At 35.1% G+C, this 20,893-nt stretch overlaps 1 protein-coding gene across 2 annotated transcripts in view; it reads right to left on the reverse strand.

Moving 5' to 3' along the window:
- Window positions 1-20,893, reverse strand: part of Lam (Lamin) — a 103,597-nt gene that overhangs the window by 54,117 nt on the left and 28,587 nt on the right. Inside the window, exon 1 of one of the 2 annotated variants that reach the window (XM_090371697.1) lies at window positions 16,381-16,479. The exons of the other annotated variant lie outside the window; for it this stretch is intronic. Coding sequence (XP_090227823.1) covers window positions 16,381-16,412 — 32 coding nt within the window. The 5' untranslated portion in view covers window positions 16,413-16,479. Of the gene's footprint in view, window positions 1-16,380; window positions 16,480-20,893 lie in introns of those variants that run through there. 2 annotated transcript variants of the gene reach the window in all.

Raw genomic sequence — 20,893 nt, forward strand, 5'->3', positions numbered from 1 at the left:
GCAATTTTAAAAAGTTACTGACAATACCCATACCACCAAACTTATATGACATATTAAGCATGTTAAGACTAGTAATAAAGGCAACAATAAGTATAAAATAAGCATTTATGTCTATGACAATTACAATTGCCTAATTTACTGTTATTCATAAGTTGGTCATGAGGGGAACAGCATTATGCCAATTGTGTGAAACCCAACATGTACAATTTTATTCTGTGTTGCATTTAGGCTGTTTCCATATAACCGAAACTAGAGTGCTACGATTCTGATCATTTTTTTAAATAAAAATAAAATTGAGCTGTCGGTTCACTTGGGTCTTCATGATTTGTCACGAAAATCGTATCTTTGCTATTGCCTGTTTGGCGGTGTACAGAAGCAACACTTATTTTTATTATTTCAGAAACTTAATTCACAAAAAAATTTAATTTTACAAATGTGAACTGTGTGTGTGTGTGTGTGTGTCGTTTTTCATGATTAATCTTGTACAATTAACGATGGAATTCGTCTAAGCCGAGCCGCAACGCTATTAAGCTGTTGTGAGACAGTTGAAGATCCCGCATATAAGCTATTTACCACGTCACAGCAGGAAGCCGCCAAAACAGCGACAGCGTCCCTACATCATTTTGAACATGTGCGCGCGCTCTCTGCCGTTAACGATAGCGTCCAGTTAAGACGCTACTGTTGTGTAAAAATGCAACTGGCATCTTGCCTCCTCAAAGATAGCGTACGGCACAGGAAGCTATTTCATCTTCGTTACAATCATTCGACGTCGATAAAAGCGTTCCAGGAAGAACGATCCATATATTTTATATTGACAATTCTCGAATTTTGAATGCAAGAAAAACGGGAGTAATATATCCGACATCTTTTTTAAAGAATACAATTTCATAACGAATGTTAAAAATGCCAAACGCCTCGGTTAATCACCCAAAACTTAGCAAAAAACATGCCGTTGGAAGAGAATACCTACGAACGAGAGAGAGAGAGAGAGAGAGAGAGAGAGAGAGAGAGAGAGAGAAGTAAAGGGGGAAGAGTTCATTATATGTTTCAGACTGAAGAAAAACATGGGGGAAAAAAATCAGCTCGTAGGCGAGAAAAAGATATAACAAAAAGATAATATCAAACGGATTGGGTTAACTTGAGAATTATTGTGCTCTTCTTGATGCTAAACAAGTAAAAGCATTGTTCCAATGTAGTTCTTCCTTGGAAAAGCTCGCTACTGATAACAGCTACAGATTCCAAAACTATATTAAAGTTTTTTTTTTTGTTTGTTTTGTTTCCCCCCAGCCACGCTATAATGAAGGAAATTTTCACATCTTTCAGAAACTTTTTTAAATATACGGCGAAATGTTAAAAATTTGTACTATTAAGTCTGTTTTGTCCTTTCACTACACGGCATCTTAGCCCAAAATCTACAATAATGTAGATATATTTTTGATATTTCCGGTTTTTAATTAAAAAATAATAATAATAATAAACAGCCACGCTGATTAAGCTTCAAAAATTTTAATTTTCATAGAAGAAAAAAATATGTCGGAAGTAAACAACCCTCATTATAATCTATGTCTCTCCTTTTTTTTTTTTTTAACATATACAGTGCCACAGTGTTTAGGAGATATCGAAACTTCATACGCTGCTGGGATGGTAGAAGCTCACGTGAATGCTGTCTGCAATGCAGGAGACGATTGTAACCTATTTTTACCGTGTGACCTGATATGTAAACTAGCCTACATAGAACCAAGCCAAAATGCTCTGACAAAAACAGAGGGAAAAAAAATAAGAGGTTACTACCTCACGCCTAATTCACAACAATGTTCACACAGCTGGCACATCGCCACCTCCACTTCGAATAATTTTAAAAATAAATAAGAACAATCCATATAGCAAAAAGAATTCAAAAAATATGTATATAACCAAATTTCAAGGGGTCGGATGGAGCGAGAACTCTCGCCCTCCACGAGGATACTCTGAAATATCTCTTAGTTACTCGTGAATTCAAGGAGTTTCGTAACTTTAAAGAGGGTTGGAGCTAGACGGCCATCCATCCTCTGATAATAATGACACACCTCCTCGTGGTTTGGGCGTTGATGAGCCTGTTCCCAGCACAAGGCCAAATGGTCGATTGACTAAATTTGTCTGTGCTTTAAATTGACCGGTAGAGTCTCTCTCTGTTTTGTTGTCTTTTTTACGTTTTGCCGTGAAAGCAACTACATGTTGTTCAAGAACAATAGAACGGATGAGAATTAGTCTCTGATGGGCGAGAGCCTGCGTAGAGACTGAGCTGCAAGCTCATTTAAATAACAAAATAGCAAAGAATTCAATTCATAAAACATAACCAAATTCAGAACGGAGGAAAACAAATTTATATCTGATAAACTTCGGTGTTCTAAATTTTAAAGTTTAGCCGATTCTTTATACAGTCAAGCTTAATTTACAATGTACAAACGTACATTGTAAATTAAGATTAAGACCCACGCGAAACCCAGATAATATTTCCTTCTGGTAGATGGTGATGAAACCAATGAGGTCCAAGCAACGATGTCAACGATGAATTTATTGGCACTGGTAAGTTATGGACCCAGCTGTACAAACCTATGTTTACCCCCCCCCCCCTAAACATACACACGAAGGTGGCTGCGTAAAGCCCTATGAGACCACGACGAAAACTGTCTCCCTTTTCTCCTTCCAATAGCTGAACCCCTAAACAGCATGGAATTTACCGAATGCGACTTCGATTGATGACGGATTTTCATTCAGAAAATCCGAATAACCATGTTTCTAATACTTGAACTGTCTTTTTTTTTCTTTTTCTTTCTTTCAAATTGCAACGGATTAAAAACATATAAAAGGATTTAGAAATGCAATGGACTATAAAAACAGAACAAATGACCAAAGTAAATAAAACTTGTACAAAACATAACACTTGCAAATTTCAGGTAACCTAACCTTCTTTTATATAAAAAAATTACTGTTAAATATTATAAGTATATTTATTTGTTTGTAAAAGAAGGTTAGGTTATATTAAGTTTGAAAGAGTACTGGTTTAAACTACGTTGCCCGCAAATATCTAAGTATCAAAAATGTTAATGACTTGTTTCTTTAAAATCGCCGTTGTTATTGCCTTTATTATCGCGTGACATTGTTGATTTACATTGAATCACATACACTATTTCATTACATTGAGTTAGGCCAGACTAATTTGCTAAGTGCAGTTTGATTGACAATAGCTGTCATCCATGATTGTGTGGTAAAGAATGAAAAACCCATCACGGATTTCATTGTCAGTGGTCGTCCAGTAATATCAAAGCGTGATTTTGACCACAGAGCTTCGGGTAGTGAAACTGAGGTTGCATAAGTTACATGGAACTGTTAAAAAAAAAAAAGAAGATAGACTTGGTTTTAACGTGCAAGTTGGCTGACAACAGCTTCCAGTCCTGATTAGGAGCAACCAATGAGACACATGCATTACCATATTTAACAGTTAAAGAACCATCCAATAATTTAAGTGTTATATAATTTTGAATTATATCGGCAAATAAGAAGCTTCGGGAGGTGAAAACTTTCGATAAGTTTCATATGCTTTTTTTTTTTTTTTTTTTTTTTTTTGGCGTTATTAGAAAGGAATTTCGACAAACAAGGGTTCCGAAATACAAAACGAATGGGGAAAAAATATTAAAAAATAAAGAAATTTCGAAACGATGAAATGCTGAATATCAACTCACGTTGATCACTTTTTTTCCAGCATGAAGTATTCTCCGACCGAAAATTCTAAACTATATACAGTGGATTCCGGTTATTTGGGCCACCGGTTAATCGGGGCAGCCGTTTATTTGGGGCAAATCTTAAAAAACAAAAACCAATCGAGAAAATAGCCAGGGTTTACTTCGCTTAATTGGGACAAAATGCCGTTTAATCGGGGCAGGAGACCTCAGCACTGGAGATTACCCTACGATTGTCTCCGACCGTACCATGTAGTTCGGTCGGATTTCTGGAGGTCACAACCATAAAACAATTAGCAGTCACCTGTTTATTGGGCTTTTCTGTTAGAGCAATCTATCATAAACGGACAGCAAACTCGATCTTATTGAATTTGCGATAATACCGACAGCTGGAATTCTGTGGGTTATTATGGTAAAATGTGTTTACACTTCCATGGAATCTTCAATCATATAAAAAAATTATTTTCAGAATCTTCTCTTCATTCCTATTTTTAAAGCTTCCTAATTTGTTACTCCGCTCTCACTTGCGCGTGTTGTGTTAATTGCAATTTGTGTGTGCCCTCTTCTTTGTTATTGATTGCTTATCTTTTTGCTGTTTTAAATTTTAACCCCCACCCACAAATGTCAGTAAACAGAAATGTCAACTATTTCGATGTACATATTACAGTACGTATTAATTATTCCAATTATAACGTATATTCTTCCGATTTTCATGTATCATTTCATTTTTTTTAATTGGTAAGGTAATAAAGGGTAAATTTGCGCTTAATATATCTTTGATTTTATAGCCTGTTGATAATATTCCTCCTATTTTCGCTAATTAGAATCGCTGTTTAATAGAATTAAAATTCAATTCACAAACGTGATCACAATGACCGGCGCTTACTGCACATCCTATAGTGAACGGTACTTTACTGTGGTGAGTTCGTCGTAACGTGATTTTATTGTACAGTGAACTAATTGTAAAGGGGGGGGGGGGGTAAATTGTATTTTTAACTATTTACGTGAAACTTCGGATAATTGGGGCAGCCGCTTAATCGGGCCAAAATGCACTAGTCCCGATGTGTCCCAAATAACCGGAATGGACTGTATATTATCATTATAAATACAATAGTATCTGCAAAGAGGTTCCTAATAATAATAAGCACTTTAAGACTCCTACAAAAAAAAAAAAAGAAAACAGCTTAACAGGATGCTATCTAAAGGTAATTAGCTAGATGGCGTTTGTGTTCTGTTTAACGTTCTCAGTGTACGTTGCTGGAAGTTAGCATTCCTGATTAAAGCGATGGAAATTCGTTTGACGTTCAAGGATCAATAATTGGATTCTTAAGTGCTATTGGAAAACTAATAATGTGAAAAAATATAGATAGAGAAATAGATTTAACGCTGACCCGCCAACACGCTCAACCAAGGTTTGTAGATAAATTTGAGCCAGGTGGAACAGTAAAGTAAAAGAAAAGTCAAGTGCTGATGAATCTTCAGTATTACAGGCATCCTCTGAAAGTTAAATATTCTCGTGGGACTTACATGAACTGCACAATCACGAATGAAGATGATTCAGTCGTCAGCTTTAATTTAAATTTAACACTGAACGTTTTAATCTTTACTAATATTAATGTTAAACTTTTACCTTAGGGAATCTATTTAACCTTCGGCATTTATGAATATTTCTCATCAGAATTTTGAAATACGCAAATCATATTAAACTTGCATGTTGTACACAAGTGTTTAAAGCCATTACTCTTCCCACCGTTCACTGTATTATTTTTCTTTATTTTTACATTATAAAATGGCAGCTGTACTTAAAACTGCAGGGCATAAAATGGTTAAGGAAGACATTTGGGAACATTAAGGAATGATTACTTTTACCTTCATCTTATTAAAAAAAAAAAAAAAAAAAAAAACCTAATAAATGTTACGTGTCTCCGATTAGGAAGTACCTTAAAATAGAAACAGAATAAATACAATAAAAGTTCAAAGGCTGTGATGGTGATGACTGGCACACTTGACTAGCTGCCAAATTTCCCTGCTGGAAAAAAAAAAAAGTGCAGTAGGCATTAGAAACAGATGAACAATTAGGAAGCTTAAACAACACATTTTCTTTCAGCAGAAACAATTTATCAGTGGATCCCCCCCACCCCTCTTATTTCTGGGATACTATACAGTTCCGTTGTTTAAAAAAAAAGCACACACCTGTGAATCACAAGTACGCAACTTTTTGAACGAAGTGATATCGAAATGATATGGCACAAGTGTCACATCATTGTGATAACACAAATAGTAAGGGAAACTGATAATCATATTAAGATTAGAATATGAGGTCGCTAGTAACATTCTAAAATAGAACTGCATTTTTATTCATTTATATAAACCTTACTATTAATTTATATAAACCTCACTTTTTTGCTTGCATGTTCGTTTTAAACAAATGAACAAGCAAATAAGAAATTCTTAAAATACCCCACTTGGCCTCCTATTGCCCAAAGCCAGATTTACCGGGATGCAATGAGGTGGTTACTTCAGAACCCCAAGAATGCAATGACTCTCCGGTCCAGTACAATTACTGTAGCAGCAAAATTTTAGTTTTTGGCTTAAGAGGGCCTTTTGTGTGTGCGGAGGAAGTAATTAGGTTCAACAATAACTACTTTTGGCTATATTGTGTCAATTTACACGGTATGCTAATCAATTCACAAGGACATTACGAAAATTATGCTTTCTGGAATGGTTAACGAACTAATTTCTCGGGAGCTGCGAGGTAACTATTTTCATTTACATAACATAAACAGGGTATTTTTCAAAGGTCTTGTCAAATTTTGGGAGCATGTTCTACTATGCATAAAGATTAAAAAAAAAAGTCCGCATGGACACAGGTCCAGATTTCTTTTAGAAATATAGCCCGTTTTCTCCCTTTCACTGTCCTTTAAGGACGACTGTCAAGTTTTATTTTATTTATTTTTTGTTAAAGTAATTATTGAATTTGAAGGACAAGATGTACTCGAATTTTAGAAAAAATAAAATAAATAAATTCACAAATAAATTAATCTTTAATTCATTCTACTGTATACGTGAAATGTGCAGAGTCCATATACAATATATATGTATTTTATCATCAACTATAAAATCAAAATTTTATAACAAATTAAAACTGCCGTACTTCATGACACACAGTAACATTAGCTACTAAAGAGATGTTCTTTCTTTACTGGTGACTCCTCGCTGATTTATAGAGGGGCTTGCTGATTCTAGAAGATCACGTATAAGGTCAATAAAATGATTACTAATACCGGTAAATCGGATTAATTATGCTGTTTATTGCTGTACGTGCATGTAGATCTCAGCGGGAAGGGACAAGGGGCCGGAACGAGAGGTGGTATTGTAAAGGCACATCTACATGATAATTCCCTGTAATCCTTTCTAGAAAAAGGTTTCCATGTGGGATATTTTTTTTTTTCGTGGAAATAAAGTTCTAGTGAATCAGGTTATACTAAGCAATAACCAGAGATAATCAACCTTTTCCTCTAGCATGCCATCTAGGGACAATATCCATAGGCTACCGAAATCAATAATCCCTTCTCCACTCCACGAAATCAATAATCCTCGCTATAAAATGTTTTTATGAACTACATAAAGGAATTGCTGTATACTCTTATATGCTTGTAATAAAAAAATTGATAATTGCACGTTTTAATATAAATTTAATATAGGTTTATTAACAAATGTATGTCCTTACAGAAATATGTAATGAGGAACTCACTTTAATGCCATACATGCATTAAATTAACACTAAAAAGCAGTAGACATGACTGTGGGTTCGCGTCACGTTGAACTTCCGAGTTATAATTTCGAAGGTTTTTAATTATTTTTATTTTATTTGTTGGCTGATACTATATAAGCTTGCTTTCTTGCATCATATGCCTCTACTAATGGTAATAATTTATGGCAATAAAAGTGGAATTTAAAGTATATTCATTTTCTGATTTTTTTAGGTTTTTTTTTTTTTTTTTTTTTTTCCCTCCACATCAATGGTGTACCAATAACAAGAGCTGAGCGTGGCACGCGTACCGCAGGGTTCGGAAATATTATTTATAATCCATATGGTGCAAGGAAGCCCGAGGCTTATGCAGCACCGACCCCCAAAAAATTGCGAGATAGAGCGAGAGAAGTAGAAAGGAATCACTAAGAAAGAGAAGAATAATGATATTCAGCTCAGGATCCTGGGTGTGCAAACTCCATACTCACCAGATATGAGCCCTTACATTTAATGCAGGGGAATTTTAGGCAACGCTTTCCGGAGAAAAAAAAAAAAAAAAAAAGTTCGTCTTATGGTGCGGAAAATATGGTAGTGCACACTATAAGTGACCTAACTTTTCTTTTACATCAGAACAAGCGTTCAATATGGCCTCCTTAAGCAGCTATATAAACCTCACAGCATCGTATCAGAGAGACTGTCAAGCACGTTCGAAAATTCCTGGAGTGTTCCGAACTGTTTTGCAACCATCCACGATCCGTTCTCGGAAACTTGGGCGTTACCAATTGGGGCAGTGTAAACAAGATGGTTGAGTTTTATTGGCGCATCAGCAACTTAGGCTATAATGCGCGTGTAAACAAGAGCCTTGAAATGTTCCACAGGGAGAAATCCAGCGAATCTAAATCGGCATAGCGTGCATGCAATGCAGTTGGTCCACTCCTACCAATCCAACGACCACGATATTTAATATCGAAAAATTCTCGAGAGCAGTGAGGTCAAAAACATGCTGGAATCCCATCGTGCAGGAACCACACTGAAGACGTGTTTAAAAGAATATCCTTCCAGCAAGGCAGGTAGTCCCTCCTACAAGAAATGGGTAATTTTGCCACAGCATAGCTGCGAGGAAAAATGTCTCAAGTGTTCCAATAAAACTAATAAAACTGAAAAATACCAGCCCAAGTGTTTCAATGAAACTATCGCTGATGCGGAGACTGGGTAATGAGGATTTTCCTGTCCTCGTTGGTTATTTTTGTGAAAATTCATCGTGGCATCCCTTGTGAATTGTGTTTCATCTATGAAAAGTACACAATGGAGAAAAATTTTCAAAACACTGATGCAGATGCCATTCACAAAACATGACACGATGATGAAAATCACCTTGTCAGAGGATCTGCACATAACATGGGTACTGTTACTAATCACGCAGAATTATCCATACAGTAATATGCAACCTATAATACTGCTACGTTTCTCGTTCTAGGATCCTGCTCGATTGTGTGCTCTAAAGATTATTATTAGCTAGGACTAGTACTATGTTCTGACTCTTCCCCAATCTCAAAGATGGCTGCAAAAGTACCCTTTCTTGGCTGGTCATCTTTGTTGCGATAAAGCTTCACTGCTGGTTCTGTTCGCTCATCTATAGATGAAATGAGTGAGAGACCGCCATTTCAGTGTTGTAATTGTAGGATTTAAGGCACATCAGCGACTTAGACCATTTGTGTCGTACATATTGTCTGTAAATTAAATTGGTTTCAGGCGTCATTACAATATTTGAAAAATTTTGTATGCGCATGTATACAGATTTCTCTGTACGTACATTGTATACAATTTATTTTGCGCAGAGATTCATATTTTATTCTATAGATGACTGTCAGTCATTTCAACTGTCCGAGTAATTTTAGTTTGTTATGAGTCAAAACACGAGTTTTCTTTTGACTCATAAGTCACCACAAATACTTCTTTTTCAAGCAGATGTATAAGTGTTACTGTTACTGAACGATTATTTTAATTAAACCTATCTGATTATCTTGATTTACCAATAACAGTCGCCATAAATACTCCACACGACTCGATCTGTAACTTGCTTGCTAATCAACATACAGCTGTCCCTGCAATAAAGAACAGGTTATTCCGCAATTTTCGCACGAAAACTACCGTTTGGAAGGTCAATGGCCACCAAGATCAAGTGCCGTCTAGAACGTGAACTTCCAAGAATTCAAGTGAGCATCTGAATTAAGGCGATAGGGGAGGGAGAGAAGTAGAGGCGATATTTGTAGTTTAAACAAGTTTGTGAGTAAAGAAGAGCTTTTATTTTCACTTTTTAATTTTTATCTGATGCCGGCTTCCTTCAAAACAGGTAGAGCAACAAACCTAAAATGAACAGGCGATCACGTTAGCACGAACAGGTGCCTCATCCGACTCACGTTACAGTCTGCCGAAACATGACTTCGTGATTCATGCATAATTTATAAAATAATTTAAAAAATAAACACTTTTTGTGGTACGCATGCGCGCAAGTATATCAAAAGAGAACTCTAAAACTTCAACCCTATCCCGAAGCATCATACTTATAATAAAATGTTGTTTATTTGTAATGCAATGTAAAGGCAACCCGTGATGAATAACACTAATCTCGGAGATCAATGCCACTGTCCGTCCCCTTTGCAAACGACACTCTCAATTGTCGAATTTTCGTGAAATTTCATATTTGGCTATTTTAGAAAAATCTGATCATCCCAAAATTTCATTAAAATCGGACAAACAAAAATCCGGTATTTATTATCTTCATTCATATCACACATGTTAATCTATCCGATATAGCTGAAACGCTTCAGCTATATTAATGTTTGTCCCTGTGTGCTGAGTGGAGGAATGAGTGTACAATGTTTGATATGCAAAAAAACGAAACATTCTCAGTTTCAGCACTGTTCATACGAAAGTGGTCCTTTTTGAAGAGCTCGTTTTTTTTTTTTTTGTTTGCAATTTACTAAATATACTAGTAAAATCATTATATTTTTTGTATTTTATTAAACACAAAGTCTGTTAAATTAATATTGCATTTCGAATTTTTGTTGAAATCCAGGAAGAAATAAGTAATGTTACAGGGTGAATATTAATTTTGAGGAAGACGCAGTGAAATGAAAAAAGAATTACTTTTATAACAGCAATTATTTTATAAAATAATTAGCTAAATAATCAACTAAAAATTATTTCATTAGTCAATCAATAACATGGAGTATTTTTTAAAATAGAATTACATTAGGAGGTAAGCTACCCCCCCCCCCCCCCCACCCGGTCCGGACTTCAATCGTCGCAGCAGAGTGGTCACCCGAAAGGATCATAAGTACATGTGCTGCTTTGAGTGACCGGGGTTCAAGCCCGTGAGTACTTCTTGTATTGTGACGTGTTTTTGTTTATATACACTGGACAGGTATGGTCGTCCAGTAATATTATTTTTATTTAATTCTGAGCCCTCACACGGGATCAAGTTTGGCCCATAAAGGTATTTTTCTATGTTAAATCCATGCAGCAACCTTAATTCAAATGCCTCCAAGTAAACAAACCGTTTTTCTTTACCTTTGTATAATTTTGCAGTGCTCCCTTATTGAATGGGGGGGGGGGGGGGAGAAAGAAAAAACCTCTTAACTACGGAAGTTCATGGTGTACCAACTCTATGATTTAGCTTTTAACTTGTGCGCAACTTCCTGCATTTTCTAGGAAAGATTTTCGACTGCTGCAATTCATTTGCTACGGTGTTACACATTGTAAATGCCCCAGAATTAATCAATTTTTAATGTATTTGTGCATACTTAACAACAGTTAGGATTTAATTCTGAGCAGAAATTTAAAACTGACGTATATTTCTAAACTTTAAAAATTTCTGCAATCTCGTGGTGGGTTAATCGCCCTGTCATTATGTCTAGAACAAGCCTGCTTTTCGAAATCATTATTTTACAAAGTTTTATATTAGTGATATTTCGGTAATATCATCTAAATATACATATGTTCATTATTCTCGCTACAAATGAATAATTTTTTAAGGGGACTTATTCTTCGAATCATTTGTAACATTCATCACCCCCTCTCCTACCTATAGAAAACAAAATAGCCCCGAATGTCCTACCACTGTCCTAAATCAGAAGGCAACAAAATGTCGATTACAAATATATTTTGGTCGATCGCTGTTGCGTATTTTATAAAAAATAAAATATAATCTTCTAGAAAATGCCATAAATCATAAGTACATATGCATTTAGCTTTTAAATTTATTTGATTTTTTTTACGTATCTACCTATTGTGCTTCATTTTTAAATTATATATATATTTCTAGAACCAACGTGTTTTATTTAAGTTAAGACAGATGATACACTTGTAAAACATTGTGCTTGGTCGATCCAGACCTTATTTATTTTTAAAACAGCTTACATGGCGGACTAAAATTATCTATTATCAGCACATTAGCTTGTCAATTGTCTTCGACTCGTTCAACTTGAACCCCAAATTCGCTCTACTCACTTGCCAATGCAATTCAGCATCAGATGTGACGTTAGTCGATTACTTGTTCTTCCTTTACAATTTTAATGGGCTCCTTCGTTATCCCTTCAACATTTCATTGATGTAGGTGCCTACTTGTAGCACCTTATTACCATGATCCCTACTTCTCTAATTTATTTTACAGACTGATATTAGTCATATCCATTGCAAAATATTGCACGCTTTATTTAACTATATAATTTTTTATATAACATTTGATAAATCAAACAATGGCTTCAAATTGGTCACCTCTTTATATAAATCGTTAGAATTTCATAATAAAGAATAAATATAGAAATTGTAACGAAGGTTAATTTTTGCACTCCCTCCCTTATTTTTCAGGGAGTGCAAAAATAAGGAAAAATAAAACGAATTCTCTATGTTGCCCTCCACTCTACTCCAAGTTTCTGACTTGCCACTGATTGCAGTGGACAGGATCGGCGATAATTACTGTGCATTTTTATAAATATCTGAAGGATATTTGTGAGAATAATTTTAAGATAATCGTATATTATATTAAATCATCTCTTTCGTCAGTAAAAAATAATTACATTCTTTTAAGTTTCTGACTGGTGGATGAATTGTTTTTTTCAACTGCGCATGCGTAATTGAAAGAAAATATTTCATTCATCTTCCGTGCCGTCTACTAATAATACAAGTACAGCTCCAACAACTTTCTCTAATATACTTTAATAAATTATTTAGCAAACGTTTAGCTGATTTAAGATTTCGTTTCGAAGACACTTCTCGCCAACTATTTTAATTGAGCCCAGTTAATCATGCAAAGGAGGTGGTAGCTCGACATTCCTCTACAAAAGATTCACAGAATAAAGCTGCTCTCATTAAAGAATAGTCCAAAATCAGGTTAGGTTAATAATAATAAAGGGGCACATCCACAAACAGACAAAATACATTCCGCGAAATCATATTTAGTAATTAAATTAATTTTTCTCACACTCTAAAATCTGTATTAATATGCTCATGCAATTTTTTTAGCCTGTCAAGATACTGGAATAAGTCAGCATTAAATATAAAGTGAAAACATTCACAGCTTCAAAATTTTAACAAGAGGAAATAATATTACTAATTGCTACTAATATAATTTATAAAAATTTTGCACATTTCTTTTTTAATACAGCAAGTTTTCAAATAATTCAAAAGCAAAAAAGTCACTTACGCCTTTAAGCTTTAGAAATTGTAATCAAAATCCTATTCTTCAATTTTTGTCATCATACAGCTAAATGTAAATTTTAAATGTTTGTACGAAAGATATATCCTATAATGGTAATCCGTGACTGACAAGTTTTTACGTTTTGGATTGAGAGTTAGAAATTCATAACTATTTCCTGAGGATTCAAGCACTAGCTTACCAGATGGTGTGGGAACATTTCCAATCTCCAGGATTATCGTAGCGCAGGGACGCCCAACCTTTTCTTGGCTAGGATCCAAAGAGATTAAAAAAAAAAAAAAAAAAAAATCGCGTGTCCCACGGGTTCAAGCCTCAAGAACAGTTCCCTGCCAAAGGAAATATTTTTACTACTAAAGTTTATATTGAAGCAACAGATAATTTGGTTTCTTTCATAAAAAGTAAGTGGGGCTTGGCAGTCTGTAAGTGGAAATGGGCATCACAATGAGACTGGAACTGAGACCACGTATATTTGTGAAAAAAAAAAAAAAAAAAAACACGAGGAAGTGTTTGAAAGGTTTAGATCTTCTCGCAGATAAGTTTGTTCTAGTAGTATGACTATTTAAGATGTATTCAGTAGTAAAGAAAAGGTGTTTGCAGTAATGAAATTTTTGGGTATAGCGTGCACACTGCAAGAATATACTCAGCTCCTTGATATGTGGCCTCGACTATGCTCCCGCATGCACACTACTCGGACAGTCTCTACTCTGCCAGTCAGTATCTGGCAGAGTAGAGACAGTGAAATTATACACTAGCTGATCGGGTGCCTCTTAAGAATTAGCTTCGGTCCTGTGGACAACATAGAGGCTGGATTGTGAACACTGTTCTAGAGCTGTACCCCCGAAATGTAAGGAAGATTGGAACTTGCTGTGATGCTCATCATAACCTCAAAACACATGATATACAAAATCTATTCCCAACTGAAAAAGTTAAAGGGCGCAATTACCATTTTAGTCAATGTCTTTTGCGTAAAGTACAGGACCCTTGGTCTAGTTCGCGATTAGATCGAAGATGCTAATATTCAGCACATTCCTGGTGAAGAAATAATGGGGAATTTACCTTGCTTTTACAAAGGTAAACACATGACAGTATAATTATATAATATAAAACAATGTTCTTTAAGTTATAGGAAAACAATTCCACGCATAGGAGCCCGCCGTGGGCGAGTCATTGTGGAATTGTTTGTATAAGGAATCACACTAACGAAATTTTCAAATAATGGAATTACGGACTGAATTTAGTGAAACAGCCACATCCCACACTGTAGGATGAAGCTGAATACAATGACTATCTTTATAACAGACTTACAGCAAAACCTAGGAGAGCGACGAAAAACATCTTGCATTGAACTCGCTGAACGAATACATAAAACAGTTCATCAGTATCAACAGTGGAATTAGGAAATCATTAGAAACTCAGGCATGTATTGAGATGTTTGAATGAATATGACTTTTATATTATTATCAATAGCTATATTATTATTAAATCCGTTTATTATTATAGCAAGTGTGTGCTTTCACCCTTTTACACAGCCGGACGGCCAGAAGGGTATATTTGTATCATTTAAATCTATAACAAAATTAAAAAGAGGAAATTAAATAAATAAAACAAAAAAAAAATCAAATATCTGAAAGAAGTGACAATAAGATTCATAATCTTAAAAACAAGTGCGATGGACAAATTGAATGAAGTGTAAATTATTTAAATAAAAATCGACCTTATAAAAACGCATAAATCAGCTGCACTTTCTAAGCTGTTTTCATATGGGTTGTCATTTGACCCTATAACAGCTTTGTCTTCCGTTTTTTAAGTGCTACTTTCACACCAGAATACAATATTCAAATGCGGTTTCACTATTATTTTATACAGCGAGACAATGCCATTCTCCCTACTTGAAGTCTTATATATCACAGCCAGGACACTAAGTGCATTCCTGTTCGCTTGATTACAACACATGGTAAACTTCACATCTGAGTGTATCGTAACCTCTTCCTTTTAAGTCCTAAACCAGCGTTAATCTATTCTCCCCTAGTTTGCAATGGAGGTGGTAGCTGGACATTCCTCTACAAATGATAACAGCATAAAGCTGCCATTGAATAAAGCCAACTGCCATTCATGTATTTTTAATTCTGATGAAGGCTACCATATAGCCGAAAGCTCATATATTTCTTCTTTATTTGTACGCTCTGTGTGTAACTATAATAAATTTCTTTACAGAATAAAGCTGCTCTCATTAAAGAATAGTGACAAACATGACCATTGCCATTTCAGAGACCAGGACACTGGTCGTTAATTGCCCTTTCAATTCTCAATCTTCAAATAATCGGCATACTTTGGCGGCTTCCTCGGTACTGCATTATGTCATTAAGGAAGATTAGAAAAAAAGGAGACTAATTTCCTTAAGACTCCATTTTCCACATTTCCCCACTCTGAAGAATGCTCACCCCTCTGTCTCCTAAGCTTCAGCCGACTCCTGTAATCTTAATTTATTCCATATAAAATTTTATGGAATCATATCAAAAACTTTATTAAAGTCTATGTACATGTCAAAGTTGTTTTTTGCCTGTTTTTTCCGACAGGTAAACATAAAACGTTCGATTTAAAAACAACGTGAAGTTTATTTACATACAAACCTACTCGCCTGGATAAAACTCGTTTGGAGATGATTAACAGAATTTATACACTGGACTTACTTTTTCAGTCAAGCAAATAAACAAAAACAAAAAAAATATATATAATAATAAATAAATAAATAAGAAAATAAAATCGTATTTTGATATAAACGTTCATTATCTTTTGTGTCTTATTATAATTCAGTTTACTTGCAGATACTGAAGCATATTCATAGTAAATATTTTAATCGTTTGGCTATGACCAACCAGAAAGTTTTAAATTAATAAATATTATGTAATTTTGTTGCAAATTTCTGCTAAAACGTCATATTAACGAACTTTACCGTCAGCTTCAGCTTCTAATACACCGTGAAGACCAACGTAATGAGGAACCACAAAAACGGAGAAATTTCCACAAATTCATGTTTGATGAGACCTACCAAGCATATGCCACGTTTTGATTTTGCGTGGTGTCACTCATTCAAACTTCAGGGCTAGCAAAAAAAAAAAAAAAAAAGAAATCACACAACTCGAGCACTGCATTTATTTCCTACAATTCTCCTCTTTCCAGTAATTAATTACCTGGTAACACTGAACAGAATCCTCAAGTACATGAGGTGCACTTGACCTTGAATTGCCGGGGTAGAAATTCATGACTAGCAAGTCTTCAAGAGGAAAGATGCCAACTTTACCAATGGCAATAGGTTTTTATCGTTAAGCGTTCTTTTCATGTCTCAGCTTACGGCCAGTCCGCAAGCAACTTTTCGGCGACTGTGCGAGCGATAAAAAGTTCGCGCTATATATACAACCCCCCTCCCATCCTTTCGTTTAATTAATCAAAATTAATATGGTGACGTTGGGAGAGGTTTAGCAATTTAAATAGCAGAAACTACACTTAGTATGTCCAAGTCTGCTATTAATCCATGTGGGTTCTTACTGCAAGAGATTCCGAATTAATTCCAAATTGTTATAACAAGTTGTAACACTTGTAAATTAATCGCGTTGTTTCAGCAGGCAAAATTTTATTTATCCTAGAAAAAATGCGTTCAATAGTAGGCACTAGTTTCTGGTAAGCATAATACGTACTCCATAATCAGTTTTTAAATTTCACGAGGCACTTCATTTTTTGAAAAATGCAAAAAATCTAACCACCCACTCACCAATATTCATGATTTTGTCGTTCCCTTCTGTCTGAAACAGAGGAATAAACATCACTGAATACTGAGAACTATACCATGCAGCAATGCGAGTGGGTATAGGTGGTCACTATAAACATACACAACTTTTCTTACAAATTTTATTTGTCTTACTATAGTTTCAGCCTAGAACTATGGAAGGTGATTTTGCCCTGATAAAAGATTCTCCTTCTTCCCTTAAAAAAAAAAACTCTCAAACTTTCTAAAAATTATTATCCATTCATCCAGTTACCAACAATGGCATCTGAATGTTAATACATGTATATCTAAAGAGAGATACAGTATAACTAAAATGAATTAAAATAAACAAACTAAATCAAATAAAAATAGCATTCTGTCGCATCAAGGCTGCTTCGTATCGCTTTTGGCACACTTCCGGTTTCAACCATTGCTGACTAAATGCTTGGCCTATTTTCACAATGCATTTTTTTTTTAAAATGCAATACGTATATATTAAAATATACGTACACAGGGTTATAAGATTATTCAACATTATTATAGAATACTTCAGATATCTCAGTATTTTTTAACAGGATAATCAGAGATAATGCCCTGACGTGGACATTTATATCTACGGACTATATTTATAGGTCTTCGCTGTGGCCACGGGTATCAAAGCCATATTAAAATTAAATGTCGGTACTTTTTTTCCTGTACCCCACTATAATGCATATTTCATTAAAAAAAAAAAAAAGTATTCTTTTTCACTGCATTCATATGCTTCTTATAACATAATATAAATAACTTTCACATAAAATAAAAATATATTGTATATGTAATGCAGTAGTTTTGGTTAACATAAAAATACAAAAGGAATGAGGGTATTTGAAGACGTATTAAGAGATAAATTATTGGATACCACTGTCACAGAGTGCATATGATATATTGCATATTCCTTACGGCACACCAGTAAAGAAAAATTGTGGCATAAATTACGAGTGCTCTATTAATGTCTGAGGTACAAGGTCGACCATGTAAAGTTCTTCGGAATATACCCCTTGGAACTATCTCCACAATCTCGATATTCAGGTACAGTATCTTGTTACTTTCACTTGTAATTGGTCTCTCTGCACCAGTGGACCAATGAAATGCTAGTCAAACGTGTTGCTATTTGTGTACAACCAAATTAAGTGATTCACGTAATATTTAAAAACCACTACATATTTGCATATCACAACGATGGGCACTTACATCAGTTACTTAATTCGTGTGACAATTTCAGTTCAATTTACAAAAGAATAAATGTGCAAATACTGCTATACCTTAACTTCGGTGCCACACGTGTAGTAGTAGTAGTGTGTATCGTGATATTAGGCAAAAGCCATGCGTTCGAAAATTATTTCCCTTTCAGGTCATGGCTACATACTACGATGACCAATTTTCAAACTGGGACACACGACGGAACTCAAAAGGGCGATATGGCGCAATGTCAGAGCACAAGCATGACACAGGGCAGAGCGGCGTCAATGAAGTAACACACTGATAAACAGGAATGGGTGCTGTAGGTCACTGATTCTCACAACCTGCAGTGTTATTAAAAAAAGTTCTGAAATAGTATATATATTTCGTATCTTTATAAGGAATATTTCAATTCCGTATAACATTCCAGTTCAGATTTTATATCCAAATAACACAGCACATTTGGCCTTTGCAGAATCACGTACGGTTATAAACAACGTTACACTCCATACATTTAAAAAAATAAATAATAATAATCATTGGATAATTTTATTTTATGTAAATATTAAAAAAATTCCAGTTTTAATAGATTATCATCTGAACCAAAATGTCAACTTTGCAAAATAAAGTGAATGACTAGAACATCTAAGGTTATAAATTAAGCATACTTTCTTAATTCTAACAAATTAAAACATATTTAAATGTTTTTAATACAGTACTGCATGGGGTATGACTCCATGCAGGGTTGTTTAAAACTAGAATCAGTGGTATTGATAGTTCATTCCCAGTAAACATAAAAGCCTTAGCGGAAATCCATTACGAAATAAAATCACAGCCCGTAGTTTATGTTAGGGTAACGTATAATGATGGATGAAATCTATTACGATCAAAGACTAGAAGTCTAGAAATTTTACTTTTATTAAAATAGCAACCAAAAGTAACATTATATAACCGGTTTGTTAAAAATTCTTATAATGGAGAAGAGATGAACACAGTGCTTAATCTATTTACACTGAGTTGGCTTTACATTAGCAACCCCCCCCTTGTGTAGGAATGAACTGGTCTGTAACGCTGATATAAGATTGTAGTTCGGACACGTGGCAATTAGTTTCGAGTGTCTGTGAGCAAGAATGGGTCGGCGTCAAGATCTTTCAGACTTCGAACGTGGAATGATTGTGGGCAAGGCGTGCAGGCACCTGTTCTGAGTTATCCAGAGAACAGCCAATATGTTTAAGTTTTTCTTTCCTATCACTTTTTCCCGTGCGGGATGAAAAACTTTTTTTCTTTCTTTCACTCTCTCTCGCTCGCCTGCCTTCCTTTTCATCTATCTTCGTCCAACATGGGTTAATTCTGTATGGATTTGGATTGGAAAAAAAATATATTTTATTTATTTATTTTTTTTTTACACACACACTTGGCCTTACCTTGACAGTCTGTAAAAACTGAACAGAGCAACAAGGCGGAGATGAACTTCTGTTCTAGGAGCCGCCCATATAAAAACACAAAAATAAAATTTAAAAAAAATTTTAAAAAAAATGTTTAAGTGTTCCCATTCAGTGGTGTCACAAGTCTACCTTGACTGACTCGACAGCAGTTGAACAACCAGCCACGTGTGGTCGAAGCCCATAGTGAGCACCTTGTGTCTCGTTTAGTAACATGACACAAGGGCTCCGCTAACCACTTGGTACAATGCGGGAAATAGCAAGGCCAATATCCACGTGGGCTATGCACTGGACATTTGCTCATAGCTGTCACAGGTACTCATGCTCACTGTCAGACACAAGAAACATGCCTTGCATGGGTACATCAGCACACCAACACTGGACCCACCAACATGCGAATATCTGCTGCCTGTTCTGATAAATCCCATTTCCAACCCATGATAGAGTAGATGTGCATATCTGCATTTGGAAAAAGCAACATGAGGTCATGGTACTGGGATGCACTGTCCGTATTTGGCAGGTTGGAGGTAGTGTTTATGATTTACAGACACTCCCTTGTGTAGGACTGTTTTTGTAGCATGCCCTGTGTCCTCTAATCACTAATAATTAATGGTTTGATGGGACTGCCTACCTTTCTATGCACTTCTTTACAATGACAGTGTATCCAGGCAACTTTGGTGTCTATCAACAAGACAATGTGCCATGCCAAAAAGGACTGGCAGATTGCTAACTGGTTTCAGGCACACAACAATTTTCTGTCTTATAACGGACCCAACTCATCAGATCTCAACTTAATTGATCATGTTTGGGACCTAATGGTAAATGATATTTAACTGCATGGCCACCCACAATGTGTTAGTATTACTGACCACATTGTGCAATGCATAGGTAGCACTGCACTACCATATGAAACCTTGCAACACCTTGTGGAGTCCATGCCAAGATATGTATGGGCTGTATTACAGGCAAAAGTTAGTCTCATGAGGTATTAGGTAGGTGCTGCTAATGCAAAGCTAACTCAGCGTATATACTAACATAAAGATATAGTAAAATAAATAAATAAATGACTGGATAGTAAAATTCATCTTATTCAAACTTCTCTTTAAACATTTGCTCACATTAATTGTTTAATAAGTTCACCAAAATTAGAGTTTCGACAATCTCTCTTAATAAATAACTGCATAACATAATCATTCAGATGATCTTTCTTTAATGTGCATCTGTACTATTAAAAATACAACATAATATAAATTTTTTTCTTGTTTTTATTTCAACAAA

The sequence above is a fragment of the Mastigoproctus giganteus genome, chromosome 1 (assembly GCF_048544385.1).
Source record: "Mastigoproctus giganteus isolate SK-2022 chromosome 1, ASM4854438v1, whole genome shotgun sequence".
Taxonomy (NCBI): domain Eukaryota; kingdom Metazoa; phylum Arthropoda; class Arachnida; order Uropygi; family Thelyphonidae; genus Mastigoproctus; species Mastigoproctus giganteus.